The sequence below is a fragment of the Enhydra lutris genome, unplaced genomic scaffold (genome assembly GCF_002288905.1).
Source record: "Enhydra lutris kenyoni isolate GAN:26980312 unplaced genomic scaffold, ASM228890v2 scaffoldscaffold45, whole genome shotgun sequence".
Lineage (NCBI taxonomy): Eukaryota > Metazoa > Chordata > Mammalia > Carnivora > Mustelidae > Enhydra > Enhydra lutris.
In genome coordinates, this window is record NW_019154129.1 from 1,244,570 (window position 1) to 1,260,240 (window position 15,671).

Below are 15,671 nucleotides of genomic sequence, written 5' to 3' on the forward strand. Positions count from 1 at the left end.
TAAACGAATACACCAGAAGCTCAAGTCCGCTACTGGCCATGTTTCTGCCGCGAGAAGCAGACCTCCTCCAGGAGAAAAAAAATTACAACGTTCAGAGAAAAGCCGTGAAGAGATGAGATATGGAGAGAGTGAGGCCTTGTAACTTCTTCTGCATCTCTAAATCCAGCCCTGACTATAGGACTGGCCCTTGGACTTCCCGTTCATGAGCCCTTAAATTGTTTTGCTCAAGCTGGATGGGTTGGAGTTTCTCCTAGGAACTCTACACAATAGGTATCCGAGATTCGACATATCCAGATATAAAACCCCAACTCTTCCCCCCAGCACACCTGCCTTCCTTCAGCCTCCTCTGCCTTCCACCACCTACCTCATCACTGCTCATTCAGTTACAGGCACTGATTCACTACTGTGACCAAAGCTCAGGCCCAGATCACCTCATACCTGGATTGCTGCCTCCAGGCTTGTCTACTCCATGTCCACAGACAGACAGACACACCCCTGCCAAAATCCTTCCAGGCCAGACCCTTCCTGCTCTTCTATGGAGTAACTTACCAGTCCGCAGGGCATCTGGCTTCTACCTGTTGAGCCTCACCTGGCACCATCCTCCCCTCCTTCCAGCCAGAGAATTACTTGCCAGTTCCCACTCTCACCCCTGAGCTAATGCACATGTTATTTGCAGGGGTTCCTAATCCTTTCTGTGCCATGGACCGCCTCCCGCCCCAGTCTACTGAAGCCTATAGACCCCATCTCAGAATAATGTCTTTATTTTTTTTTTTATTTAAAGATTTTATTTATTTATTTGTCAGGGACAGAGGGAGAGAGAGCGAGCGAGCGAGCACAGGCAGACAGAGAGGCAGGCAGAGGCAGAGGGAGAAGCAGGTTCCCTGCCAAGCAAGGAGCCCGATGTGGGACTCGATCCCAGGACACCGGGATCATGACCTGAGCCAAAGGCAGCCGCCTAACCAACTGAGCCACCCAGGCGTCCCAGAATAATGTCTTTAAACAATAGAGTGGAATACATAGGATTATCATGAAATGACAATTCTATTGATATACACTTATCAAAATATTAAAACAAATTTAAATATGGTAATGTATGTGCCTCCTCATTAATGCATGAAATAGATGAGTAGCTGTGATTTTTCAGGCAGTAGAGTGTAAATAAAATTTCAAGTTATTCGCCACAACTGTAATGTGATGTGAATGTACCTGATTTCTATTGACTTCTTTTTCTCTTCTATTCTATTTCTCTTTCTACTGGGGACAAACCCAGGTAAATGTTAATACTGTTGTGGTTTGTTGCCTGCATCCATAATGAAAGGCGATACTGAATTTCACGTAGAGGTTAGTGACAATAGAGATGTAACTCTTTTCCTTCCTAAGTTTAGGAGCCCCGCAGAATTCTGAAGTAGGAGCTTCTCCTGAGATCTGGGTTGGTGCCAGCTGCTTTGTCCACACAGGCACAGCTTTGCTCTGAGCCCACATTACATTTCAAAGCAAAGCAGGACCACAGTTCCCTGGGAATAGCAGGGAGAGGCTCCCAGAGCTGGGGACCCTGAAAGCCAGTCTTGGAGGGACATCTGACAAATGATGTAATACTGACTTCTTGTTCATTCTTCCTTTGGAGGCAGGATGGCACAGCTCTGAGGAGCTGGGCTTTCAGAATTAAGCACATCTGCATTTTTGTCCTATCCGTCATTCTTCACTTGTTTACCTAGGGTGACTCACTTTCTCTCGCAGAACTTCAGCCTTCTCATCAGGAAAATGGGACAATGATAGTGTCCACCTTGTAGGGCTCTGGTGAGGATTACAAAGGAACACATGCGAAGTGCTCAGCTCTCAATCATGATAATGACTCAAGAGTTGGCAGCATCCACCCATTCATGCATTCAACAAGCATTTATTAAGCACCTATTGTGTGCCAGGTGCTTTACATATGGAGAAGTAGTTGATTACTCCAGAAGTAGTTTCCATTATGCCCATTTAAAATAACCTTCATGGGAGGAGGGGTACTTGGTTTTCTGACAGTTTTAAGTCTTTAGGGATTAAGGTATCAAATTAATCCTAAGGATTTCCTTCCCTTTCCCCAGTACCCAGTACTGTGAGGCAGTGTGTGGTGCGGTGGCTAGGGGACAGATTGGGTGTAGGCTGTCTAGTTTGAATCCCAGCCCCTCAATGACATTTACTCCCTGGGCAAGTTACTTAACAGCTTTATGCCTCCTCTTTTCTCATCTAGAGACTGGGATATAATAGTGCCCACCTCATGGTCATCAGGGAATTGAGAATTCAATTTGTGTAAAAGGCCTAAAGCAGAGCCTGGCCCACAGTCTCAAAAAGGTTAGCTCTTCTTCCTGGAAACATCTGGCAACCTCTTGCACTTCTCTCAAATTCTCCCCAAAAGCTCCCATCCCAGTAATCACCTCTCCCCAAAAGCTCCCATCCCAGTAATCACCCCTCCTCTGTGAAGCCCTCTCCCCACCAAGCACCCTTTCCATCAATGCTGAAGAAACACTATGGGTAAACACAGTTAAGTAGTTAGGAGGGCACACTGTGTGGCTTCAAACGCCAGTGGCGGTATCCGCCATGCTTCTGTGGTGCTTAGGGGGGGGTGGTCCTACCTCACTGTACCTCAGTCTCATCTGTGAACTGGGGAGAACTGCAGCACCTCCCTCAAATAGTTAGGAGGGGTCCACAGCCAACAAGAAAAACATTTATTGAGTGCCCGCTCTGATCAGGCGGTGTGCTAGACACATAGTGAGCAAGGCAGAGGATGATTAAATGAAATCATGCTTGTGAAGTGCTTGTGATCACGGTGTCTCTCAGATGATAAGTGTGCTGCAGGCCACGTGCTACTAATGAAATACAACGGACAAACTAAAAAATGTGTACTGGTTAGATTTTCATGCAACATACATACACAGACGCACATTACGCCTTTTGTTACTTCCACGTTCCTTATTTATCCCCACAAAACGGCCCTGGGGAAAAGGCAGGACAGAGATTTTATGCCATTTTTAGTGATGAAGAAGACAGGCGGAGGCGCTGGGGAGTTAAAAGGTTGATAAACCGGTGACTGACAACGGGAGACGGCGGGGCATTTTAAAAAGAGAACCAGCGGAGGGCAATGTTCCACTTCAAATCCCTCAGTAGCGGAGTGGGCCCCGGTTCTGACGCGGCTGAGGGTGGGAGAACCGGTTTGGGGGAGGACTCCAGACACAGGGCGCCCCAGCCGCGCGGGCTGGCGGGACAGGGTGGACACGCCCGGGGGCGCACGTTCGCTGAGCTTAGAGCGGGCAGAGGAGCGCACGTCGCGGGCTCGACGCTGGGTGGCGCTGCCGGGCCGCCCCGCTCCAGACCTGTTGAGCCCAGGTCGCATCTAGGGCAGGTTTAGGGTAAAAAGGGCGCTCCGCTGTCTCCGCGCGCCCCTGTGGCCCTGGCCACAGCACGTTCCTCCGGGCACCCTAGGCCCCACCTGAACTTAAGGCTCCCATTCATTTGGCCTCTGCGTTCCTCGCCGCAACAGTTCTAGGCGCGTCGGGTGGGGCGGGAATAAAGTTTTCCCAACCCGGACTGGGAGAGGGCTGGATGGGGAGGACCCTCCCCGCTCCAGACTCCACAGCGGGCAGGACTGTATCCCCTCGGCTTTCAAGGCCGTCCCGGGGGCTCTGCTCTGGGTAGGTGCCAGCCCCAGTGCGGACCGGATGGGCTGACCCGCGCACCGCCCCCTCCCACCCCCTCCCACCCCCTCCCACCCCCTTCCCCATCCCCTCCCCCGCCTCCGGCGCGCACCGGCCCCGCGTCTCCAGCCCCGCCTGCGCCGGGGTCGCTGCAGTCCCCGCGGCTGCCCCGGGCTCCTTTCCCAGGCGCCCCGGCCTCTTTCCAGCCAGGGCAGCGCCTCGGGGGGAGCGCCGGACTGCGAGAGTGGCCGAGGCGGGGGCTCTGGGCGCCCCAGCTCTCCCAACCTGGGAGGCGGCCCCGACTCCGGGAGCCGGAACGCAGGGAAAGGCAAGGACGGGGCGGCCGGCAGAGGGGCGGGCGCCGCTCATCAGCCACGCCAGTCACGTCTGGGGCCACCCGGCTGCCTTTTTCTTCCTTTCCCCCTTTGCTTTCTCCCCCCTCCCCTGTTGGCGAGGGCAAAGTGGCCGTGGCGGCGCCATGCCCGGGCCGGAGTGAGTGCGCGAGGGCGAAAATGGCGTACATCCAGGTAGGGCTGAGGCTGGGGGGCAAGGTCCGCGGTGCGGGTGGGGGGTGCCGCGCCCCCTCCGGCCGTGAGCGCGCGGAAGGGAGGACGCGCGGCGGGGCTTCCACAAACTTGCCTTGAGAAAAAGGGTGCCCGAGGGCACGCAGCCTGTGCAGTGGCGGGGGTGCGACCCAGGATAAGGGGCTGGGGACCCCCACACCCCGGGATGAAGGGCCCCTGTGGACTCTGCACGTGCGCCCTCACCTCCTGGGGAGGAAGTGGGGGTGGGGCGCACTTTTCTGCCCCCATCCCCTCCCCTTGCACCCCACCCCAGGGGAGGGGCCGCGGGGAGGGCGGCCCGGGACGCGCCAGCCGCCCGGCCCGCCAGCTGCCGTTGCCGTGGTGACGGCTCTGGCTAATTGGCCGGCGGAGCGAGCCTGAGGCAGCTGTTCCGGCCTGGAGGGACAAGGACGTCGTCTCTCCTGGGCACTGGGTGCTGAGGGGTGGGGGATATACTATAGGCGCGCTGTTGGTGGGGGCGGGAGCTACCGGTCGTTTTCGGCCATTGCATTGGGGTCTGGCAGTTGTGGACCCCCATCACCTTGAGGAAACTCTCTCAAGAATTCTTGGACCGAAATAATTTCCAGGCATTCTTTTTTGGGGAGAGGCTGCTTGACAAGAGACCTTTCCCTTCGATACAAGGCGGGGAAGTGGCGACAGGTCAGCGCCAAGGTCATGCAGTCAGACCTGCAGTCAGACCCGTTGAGCTGCTTGCTTTCTGGGGTTGGCTCCTCTCTGCCCAGCGGAGAAGCCTACAGGTTCCCACACTGAGGGTGCATCTGGGCTCACTTCTCTTCTCCTCGGCTACAGCTGGGAGGGCTGCTGATTTCCTAGTTCCCCACTGGCTCACATCTTGTCCTCAGACTTTACAACCTGGCAGGAACTCTGTGCTCTGTCACCCATCTTGGTCTTTCCATCCCTCTGGTTGGCTTAGATTTGCTCCTTTGGCTTCTGTGGAATCTTTAGGTCCTCTTTTCAAGTTCAGTGAAGGTCATATTTATTGTACATTTACTGCATGCTGAATGTTGGGGGGCTATTCAGTAGTCACTCAACAAATACGTGAGCGCTTTGTGAAAGCAGCACAGCCTGCCCCTCAGAATGCATAGTTCAGTGCGAAATACACATTATTAGAACAGGCTTCTGTGGTTTTTAATAACCACCTTCAGGACAGAGATCAGTGACTTGCCCAAGGTCACACAGCTGCTTAGGGGTCTTGGGGAAATGGTGGGGGACAGTGGGATTTGTTAAGCAGCTAAAATGAGTCTGCTTGGTGAAACTGACTTTCCTTCTGCAACAAGGTATGAAACTTTTTCTATAAAGGTCCAGATAGTAAATATTTTTCTTGGAGCACTACATGGTCTGTGTCACAGATACTCAAGTCTGAGTATGGCTTCAAACAGCCATAGACAATAGTAAATGCATGGGCGTGGCTGTGTTCCAATAAAACTCCTGTGGCCGCTGAAATTTGAATTTCATATATTGTGTGCTAAGAAGTACTCATTTTCTTTTGATTTTTTTCCCAACCATTCTAAAATGTACAAAAATTATCCTTAACTGGAGGACCGTACAAAAGGAGGTTGTGGGCTAGATGTAACCTTTCAAGTCATAGCTTGCCAACCCCTGTTCTAGAATATCTGGATTCTCCTTCTTCCTCTTTCTTTCTCGCTTGAATCAATGATCCTCCATCCAGTCAAATACATGAACGCCGAGGACCCAATGTAAAGAAAGACTTAGCATGCTGGGAACGTAAAAACATGTTACCTCCCCTCTTCTTCCTTAGTTTCTCTTTGCTCCTTGGACCTTCCTCCTGTACCTGGGGTTTGAGAAAGCTGGATGATTGGGCCCTGTGGTGGCCTTGTCTCTACACACATGATTTTATAAACGGTGTCTTTTGATCACCACACACCCAAGAAATGCTTTCCTCTTAGAAAAGAATGGGCATGGACTGTTGTCCAAGGAAAAAGCAGCCCTTTATCTTTGCACTTTATTGTAAGCATCTTCAAGCACTTTCTCATGTCAGTGTACGAGGGCCTAGCTTATTGCTGCTTTTTCACTTTCAGGACAGTCTCTGATGCCTAATAGGTTCCAGCTGGTCTTGACAAAACCACCTTATTCTCATAAAGCTAGGGAAAGAGTGCAGATACTTTGTAGCTGGTCAGCACATGCAGGCATTTTCAGAGTCCTAGCTTAGCCCTTCATTGAAGAAAAGAGGTAACTGAGGTTCAGAGTGGCCCCCTGATTTACCCAAGTCACATGATTGGCTGGTGGTGAAGCCGGCTCTAACACTTATCCTCTCAGCTCTGTGTGGCTCCCAGGCATATTCAGGTCTTGTTCTGTGTGTGGTTCAACTTTTGCTTTTGGAAGAGTTTTTGATTAGTTCCTGAGACTTTCTTTCCCAAGCTGCAGCCATTCCCTTATCACTTCAAGGATTTTTAATTTTTCATGAGCTGTGTACCACTTGTACTATATTTACTTAATACTTTTTCCTATAAAGGGACTCACTTTTTTTTTTTTTTAACTTAAAATCGTATGAAAAAGAAACTTGATGTCACTACCATAATAGAAAACCAGGATCACTTGATATAAAGAGAAGGCAGCTGGAAAAATAAACACAAGGATAATAATGCCACATATTTGCTATGTCCAAGACTCCGAGCTGAGGTCTGCTCTCTGTTTAGAAAGGAAGAGGGGCTGGGGTGGGGGGGTAGATGTACAAGGGTTAGAAACATGTTAACATGCGGTGGTACCAAACTGAGACCTCCACCTCCTTGCGAGAGAACTGAAAAAGGGGATAACTTTCTTTGTCTGGATTCGACGTTCCGAGTTTGAGTTCATCTCCGGGATTTATCCCAGGCTGGGATGCGGAACTCCTAATCTATCTGGTTTACTTGGCCCCTTGGTTCCTAAGCCACTGCCACTCTTCCCTGGCGGTGGGGGGGTGGGGGGAGGGAGTCTATGCCTCGGGAACCTGTGAGAAGAAGTCCTGGTGGGAGGTGGGGCTGAAAAGGGAGGTAGCCCCACCCCCCGTCCCCTCCCAGGACCAGATTATGGCTTCCTTTTCTGCTCCCTGTGTTTGTGGGTGGTCATATGGAACTCCCCACCATCACCATTGGAGCAGGATTTTAAGGTAGGGCCCCTGGGAGGGTGGGAGAAGCCAAGTCACATCCCAAGTCACACATTGTGTCTGTCTGCCTCTTAGCTAATCATGTCCTTCTGGGTTGGCTTCATGGCTATTTCTGTATGGGAAGGTTTGCTCTTCTGAAGTGTGGCTGCGTTGGATAGCATGACTATCTATCCACCCGCTCTGATTCATAACAGCATACGGTGCAAATCAAATCGAAATGCTAAAGTTTCCCATTTATTCGGTGCTGGTTAGCCAGGAGGCTACCGGCAGCCCCGTAGACAGCAGCAGCTTGTTAGGGAGTCAGCTCCCTTCCCAGGATGGTAAGTGGAAAGATGGAAAGGTGCAGGCCTTTTTTTTAAATTTCTTTCTTTTTTTTTTTTCTTTTCTGAGTTGCTGGAATATTGCTAAACTGGTCTTGTCTCTCTTTTTGTAATCCTCTCGCCCCCGACGCCCTTGGCTTCTCCGTGGATCTCTAAAAGGGCAGTTGGAACCTTTGAACGAGGTGGGTTCATTCGATGATTCCTTTGGTCTGGTTTCTGATCAAGAGGTGCTTGCCTTTCGCTTTGGAGTCTTATGTGGGGCTGCGGGGCTGTTCAGTATTAAAGAACGACTGGATGCTTAGAGTGACAGTGGTTTTGCTGCCTTTCTGCGGAAGGGAGGGAGATCCCGAGGAAGAGGAGACACTCCTGTAGACAGGCTGGATTGCTCCCCACCTACCCCTTCCTCACTCCGTTCAGTTACCTCTATTTACTTTCATGTCACTGAGATGATTTTTTTTAAAAACCTCTTTTGCTTTGCTTTCAAGAAGGCAGAGTAATATTCATTGTGTCTCGAGAACATATTGTATAAGCCCTCACGATGTTGTATAAACCACCCACCTGTCAAGAAAGACATTCACGTAAACTACCCGGGAAAATACCTGCAAATGTTTTGCTCGCTATTAACGGCTCAGCGAGTTGGTGTTTGCCATCTTGGTGCCTGCAGTTGGTAAATAGAAACAGAAAACATTTTGTTCTAAGTGTTCTGCTGCAGAGACCTCCTGAATGTCCTTATTTCCCAGCAGGGATCAGCCGCTTGTAATTTTCAGGTGTTTTTCCTTTTCCTCCTCTCCCCTCCTCCCTCCCTCCCCCACACCCCCTCTCCACTGCTCACCTCCCCCGATGGCCTCAGGGTTTTCTTTCTAGAATCTCCGATCTGCTACTGTGTAGATGGACTTGCAGGCACTGCTGTCAGAGGTGCTATGAATCCAGCTGTTGCCAGTCGAGTGAGGATGAAGTTGAAATTCTGGGACCTTTCCCTGCCCAGACCCCTCCCTGGCTGTAAGTAAAAACTGCTCTGAACTTCCTTGGAAGCGATCTCGATCTTGAGAAGTTTGCTTTGCTCTGTTGGTGTGTGGGGGGTGCGGGTAGGAGGGCTCGGGGGCGTGAAAGAAGGGAAACGCCTGGCGTCCTTGGACCTCTGTGCTGCACACGGGGACCTGCTGCGCGCCTCTCATTCTGTCTGGCAAGCTGGTGGCCGGCCTCTAGCTTCCCCTCCGTTTCCCTCGGTTCCTCTGAGATGCAAACCGCTCAGTGCTAAGCCTGTGTGCGCTTTTTTTTTTTTTTTTTTTTTTAAAGATTTTATTTATTTATTTGACAGAGAGAGATCACAAATAGACGGAGAGGCAGGCAGAGAGAGAGAGAGGAGGAAGCAGGCTTCCTGCTGAGCAGAGAGCCCGATGCGGGACTCGATCCCAGGACCCTGAGATCATGACCTGAGCCGAAGGCAGCGGCTTAACCCACTGAGCCACCCAGGTGCCCCCTGTGTGCGCTTTTAATCAACGTTGAGTGTCATTCCACGTGGAAGGAGAGATCTGGGAGCACCTGCATTCCTCAAGGGACGTCCAGATTCTAAGGACGGCTGTCCACGTCAGAACGACCCATGGTCCTAGCCCCCGCCGACCCAGTGCCTGGCACAGAGTTGATGCTCAGTACCAGCTGCTCCTGGTTGGTAGACCGAGTGGACAAACAGGTGCCTTTTTGCTGGTCTGAACGTGAACTTCAGGCACAGGCAAGCAGAAAAGCACTGCCAGGCTCCATCCTGTCCTCCAACGCTGTTTATGTTCTCTCTGGCATCTTTCATTTTATTTCCAATTCGTGCTCCTCCCGCGCCTGCACACAACGTCTCCATCTGCCAGTCGCTCAGATATTTTGGGAACATAGTTTTGAAGCTTCTCAGCCATGTGTCTGGTCCACCTCTCGGTGGCTAAGGGAAGAACTCGGCCAGAGAGCCTGGGTTGAGTCTGGAAGGCCAGCACCGAGAAGGGCCTGGCCGTCATTGAGTCCACCTCCTCCTGAGTGAGAGCTGGGAGCTCCGAGAGGGCAGGAGGCAATGCGAGGGCCCACAGCCGGAGCTGCAGTGGGAACCCGGTGCTGTTCCAGCTCAGTCTTTGAGCTGTTCCAGGTTCTGGAAGTCCACGACATACCCTCTTTCCCTCCAAGCTGGGGGGGGTCATGTCTCCGTCCTCTCACTTGCTCTTCTTAGAAGCATCAAATATTGCCATAGCAACATGGCTCTGTGTCAGGCTCTGCGCCTTCAAATCCTGTGTCTCCTACTTTTTCCCAGTTCTGTGACCTGGGGCAAGTTGTTAGGTCTCTGTGCCTTGATTTCCCATCTGTGAAATGGGGATGATAAAAATAATAGGGTTTATGTCATATGGTGGTTGTGGTGACTGCCTGACTTCGTACACAGAAAAGCGTTTACAAATGCTTGACACTTGCTTGGCAAGCATTAATGTAAGTGGTTCGTCTTAACCCTGTTTGGTCTTGGGTTCTGCGTCTGTAAAGTGAGAATAGTAATAGAACTTGTTTTATAGGGTTGTGATTCAGAGTAATGAGGTGTGCACATAACGTGCTTCACAGAGTAGTAAGTATTCATTTCTGAATTTGTAGGTATGGATGGAGATTCTTTAAACTGGTGTAAAACAGTGTTCAGCAATGCTTTCATTAGTCATGGGGTATATATAGCCTGAATCCTGCAGGTACACACGGAGTTGAGACGTTTGGGGAATGATCGAGAGATCGTTCCCACTGTCTAGTGCCTTGTGTCGCTGAGGTTGGCTCAGCGCATCTGGTATCTTGAAAGCCATGCTCAGAAGGATGCTGGCTTAGTGAGGGCATGGTTTTTATCTGTGTTGTTCACTCCAAAAAATGGTTATTGACCCGCTGATGAACCTGTAGGCAGAAATTGAGCCTGTAGGCAGAAATTGAGCCTACAGGCAGAAAGTGCCAGTCATCTGGTTGAAAACTTAATCTGTTTCTTTGGTAACTATGTCTCTGGTATGCTTTGTGGGGAGGCACTGTGGGATGCAGAGACTCAACACAGTCTGATTACTGTGCTCAGGAGATTTTAAATGTGGTAGAGGGGATAAGGCAGGTATGTAGGTCCAGCCACCCCCAAGAGTTGTGCATTCACACCCTGCACACCTTTATGACAGTTTTGCATAGTATCATTATAGAGAAAAATCCTGGGACAGTGGCTTCAGGCATAGCTGGATCCAGGGGTCATATGTTGTCATGGGCATGCATTTGTGCCTTCTTCCCCCCCCCCCCATTTCTTCTATACTGGCCTCATTCTTTTTTGAGGAGTGGGGAGGGGAAGAGGGAGAGGGAGAGAGAATCTTAAGTAGGCTCCATGCCTAGCTTAGAGCCCAATGCAAGGCTCAGTCTCACAACCCTGAGATTATGACCCAAGCCCAAATCAAGAGTCAGACGCTTCACCAACTGAGCCACCCAGGAACCCCATATTTGCTTCATTCTTAAGCTTGCTTCTTTGCTTCATTCTCAACAGCAGCAAACAAACCAGGAAGGGCTCTTATTTGTCTGATTTGGGTCATGGGCCAATGAGTTGAGCCAGTCACTTTTGCTTGGAGGAAGTGGTGCTAGCATCATGCCTGGATTATCTGACCACCCTGGAACCAGGGAAAGGGCCATCCCACCTGACACATGTGAACCAAGCTTGTAGACCAGGGCTGGGCACACTTTTCCTAGAAAGGACTTAGTCTGTCCCAACCGCTCCTAGACATAGTGTGGGAGCAGCAATAGACCGTGCATTACTGAATGGGCATGGCTGTGTTCCTGTCTTACTTCAAAGTCAGGTAGCAGATTGGGCCCCAGAGTTTGCCGATTTTTGTAATAGACAGTTTGGGTGCTGTAACCAGAGCAGTTACAGAGGGAATAGACCCAGGGTGGGCAGACTCCACAGCACCCAGGAAGAGTTGGGGAAGTCATGGAAAATGAGCCTGTAAGCTCAGGTCCTGTAGGGTCTTGAATGCCAGATCAAGGAATTTGAATTGGCCTTTGAGCCAGTGCAGAATCCTGATGGACCCCGAAAATCACAGTCAGCTACCTGTTTACCGCAGATGCCCAGATGTTGAGTGTTATGGATGCATGGCCTAGGTTCTAGCACTGAGCTGGAGGACAGTTGCACTTTCCCCTGGCTGCTGACCCATTGTGCAGGTGGGGGACTCCTTCTGGGGGCAAGGAGTGGAGACCCTCTGGGAAGACGCTTTGGTTTTGCCACAGGCTGAGAAGAGGGCTGGAACCTTTCCAGCAGGGCCAACACACTGCACAACTCTGGAAGGCCCCATTCACCTGGTGGTCGTTATGAATACCACCTAGAACTTTGCAGTCTAGAGCCTGAACAACGGTACATGACTTTCCGTGCTTCTCAGGATGAATATCTTGAATCCTGGGTAGCACCTTAGTATACATTATTGGCACTCAACATAATGCAAAATGTTAAGAGAAATCTGTAAAGGGGAGGCGGGTTAAATCATTCAAAAAGTGAATTTGCAGCTTGTGCTTTCCCCAGATTTATTTACCAAGTGGGCAGTTGTATGTTATCAAACAGGCAGAGAGTAGAAATGTCAAGTGTACAGGCTTTGCAGTGCTATTCCTACTGTGACATTTGAGCTAAGAACCACAGGACATACCTTTCCGTGGGACGGCCTGTGGCAGATGAGCTAGTCCTTTGTGTGTGGGATTTTGGGGAACACACCACACCATTAATTGTCACACAGGCTCCTGTCATTTGGGTCCCCCAGCTTTCCTTGGCTGGGCCAGGCTGGTGAAGGTCGGGAAAACCGTATACAGTCCGACTGGCTGCTTTTGGAGTGAAGCCAGAGAGACCCTCATTGAAGAGTGAACTAACATCAGGTCATTTCTTTGTCCATCAAGCGTGTATCGAGGACCTACCATGTCCGTAGCTCTGACAGGTCTCACAAGGGATACCCAGCTCAGTAGTTGGGGGCATGCTGGTATTGCTGGCCATTGGGAGTGTAACAGGTGCAAAATAATTATCCATCCCATCCCCCACCCCCTGTCCCTCGTGCCCACACCCCCCCGCCAATCTGTAAATGGGGTGAACCTTGTTAATAACAAGTAAACTCTGGATTGTTTTAAGGATTAATGAGATGGTTCAGACAGAGCATTTAGCACAGTGCCTGACACATACTGGGTGCCTAGCACCTGGTACCTTTAATCAAGAGAAGTACAGATGCCCCATTAAGGAGTGTACCCTGCTGTGCGGTGGGGGGGGGGAGGGGCAAGATATGCACTCAGATAATTTTAAGACAAGATACATCAGGAAAGAATCCTAAGAAGGGTGAATTCATTCCTTCATTTACTGAGAAATAAATGTGGAAGACCCCACACATGCCAGACGCTGTACTGGGGCAAGGTCGGCCGTGGTGAACGGGCGACACTGAGTCAGAATTTAGTGTCAGACGCAAAAGATAAGCATGGTTGAAGAGGGAGAAAAGGGCTGATGGGGTGAGAGGAGGTGATAGGTAGGGACAGGGTGGGGCCTCTCAGAGGAGATGCTGTTGAAGCTGAGACATGACTCAGGATGAGAAGGAACCTGACAGGCGATGGAGACAGGAAGAGTGTTCTGGGCAGAGGGAAGATCGTGGCTCAGCTCAGTGTGCTGGGGGAAGGGCTGGGAAGCCCGGGGAGTGCAGAGGAGGAGGGTGGCTCAGTTGTTGTCTGAGAGGACTCATCTGAGGCTTCAGGGGCCACAGCCCTTCAGCTGAGCCTTGAAAACTGGGTGGGACTTCACAGGTGGAGGTGGCCGCTGCACTGACTTATGGCAGCGGCCCTCCAGGAAACAGGCTCGTGGCTGGGGGTGCCTGAGGTGGTTCCACCTTCGAGAGAAGAATCAAGCGTACAGTATGGCTGCATTTCTGTGCCTTCCCCTGCCGCCCCCCCCCCCACCCCCGGCCATTCCATCTGCTACGTGCACCTCTTACAGACCGGGAGTGGGAGGCAAGCAAGGACTGGGCATTCCTCTGCAGCCCCCCTCCACCCCTCATCATATGCCTGGTCTTGTCCTGGCTGTGACCCTTATATTGCTTTGGGATAACATCAGATCCATCTCATTTCATGCACAGGATGTATCTGAAGACCTCCTAGAATTGGAAACTTGCATTTTTCAAGACTAGCTTCTGCACAGACTTAAATGTCATGCTGGGGGCGGAGTGGGGGGGTGCGGTCTCAGAAGGTATCCATCCACAGCCAGGGTAGCTTAGGGGCGCGTCAATAGCAGCATCAGTCTCTCAGGCGCTCCGCCACCTTTTTAACCCTCCTCTCCCTTCCCCTCCCCGTGGCATCCTCACCTAGCTTTTTGGGGACTGGGGGCTCTTAAAGATTGTAATAATACTAGCCAAAATGTATTGAGCACACACCTACTACTTAGGACTATTCTAAGCATTTTATATGTGCTAACTCATTCAGTGTTGAGAGCAACCATCTAAGGTAGGTACTGTTATTATTCCCATTTGACGGATGGGTAGATGGAGGCACGGAGAGAGGAAGGGCCTTGCCCAAGGTCACCCAGCCAGGGTTCAGACCAAGAGGTTGTGCTCTTAATTACTACCCTGTATCTTCCCATCCCCGACCCAGTGCTTTTTCTTTTAGTATTTTTCATCCTCCTTGGGAGCGCATTGGATCACGGCTTCTGCTCATTTTAAACTATTTCTTCCCATCAAACTATTGCTCTTAAGTCATTGATTCTCAGGGCCATTTTGTAGCTTTAACCTTGACTCAGAGAACTCTTGAGTTGACACTGTTACAGGATACTTTTATTTATTTTATTTATTTATATATTTTTTTTAGATTTTATTTATTTATATGACAGACAGCTAGAGGGGGAACACAAGGAGGGGGAGTGGGAGAGGGAGAAGCAGGCTTCCTTCCTACAGGGAGCCCATGCAAGGCTTGATCCCAGGACCCTGGGATCATGACCTCAGCCAAAGGCAGACGGTTAATGACTGAGCCACCCAGGCATCCCTATAGGTTACTTTTAAAAGATATAAAGTATAGACTCAGGATTGAAATAGCAGGCCATTTCCACCAAAAGCCACTTGCAGAAGTTCAGATGAGAATACGCCAACCCCATGGTTCTTTCCAGACTGAGCATCAAGAGGTCTTGGCTTGACTTAGCCAACGTGGCGCCCCCATGTGGCAATAGCCTGAATAAGCACGTATCCCCACCATCCTCTCTGGAAATCATGCACATTCTTGACAGATTGTTCTAAAACAGAAAGTATTTATTCATATCATTTCACATCTTATGCAAAAAGTAAGACATTACTGAGAGTTTAGGGCTGCCGCACTGATTCAAGTTTGTGTTACTGCAAGTTGTATACACTGGATCTGAGAGCTGTTTGATCGCGGGGCTATCCTCCCAGGGACAGAGGTGCCAGTCCCTGGAGATTTTTAACAACCATTGAGACCTCTTTCATTCCTATAGGATGGCCAGCCGGAGCAGTGACAAGGACGGGGACTCCGTCCACACAGGCAGTGAAGTCCCTCTGACCCCACGGACCAATTCCCCAGATCGAAGATGCTCGTCCTCAGACACATCTAAGTCTACGTACAGCCTGACCCGGAGGATTTCAAGTAAGTGTCTTTGCTGTGACTGCCTAGGGGTCGTGGCTAATGTGGTCCTGTGCCGTTCCCCCTCCATGCGGGGTCCGCAGGTTAAAAATCCCATTAGCCAGGTCTTCAGGACCAAAGGAGAGAGCTGGCTTTTCCAGACACTCGGTGGCATCCCCAAGGAAAGACATGAGGGAAGGGGTTGTCTCTGGGGAGGGGGCACAGTGGAATGGCAGCCAGGAGACAAGAGGATAGAGAAAGAATGGCGATGTGACAAGAGTGCGTTGCACCTGATTTCTTCTGAGTTCAGTCAGAAGCACTTTTTTTTTTTTAAAAGATTTTATTTATTTATTTGACAGATCACAAGTAGGTAGAGAGGCAGGCAGAGAGAGAGAGG

At 50.7% G+C, this 15,671-nt stretch overlaps 1 protein-coding gene across 3 annotated transcripts in view; it reads left to right on the top strand.

Annotated features, from left to right (window-relative positions):
- Nucleotides 1-3,609: 3,609 nt before the first annotated feature.
- The window catches only part of LOC111156106 (synaptotagmin 17), an 85,262-nt gene continuing 73,200 nt past the window's right edge, over nucleotides 3,610-15,671 (top strand). The window contains exons 1-4 of one of the 3 annotated variants that reach the window (XM_022516724.1): nucleotides 4,187-4,201; nucleotides 7,846-7,863; nucleotides 8,532-8,680; nucleotides 15,150-15,298. In XM_022516724.1, the coding sequence (XP_022372432.1) occupies nucleotides 4,187-4,201; nucleotides 7,846-7,863; nucleotides 8,532-8,680; nucleotides 15,150-15,298 (331 nt within the window). Of the gene's footprint in view, nucleotides 3,672-4,186; nucleotides 4,202-7,482; nucleotides 7,682-7,840; nucleotides 7,864-8,531; nucleotides 8,681-15,149; nucleotides 15,299-15,671 lie in introns of those variants that run through there. The other 2 variants (XM_022516723.1, XM_022516725.1) reach the window with 2 other exon arrangements.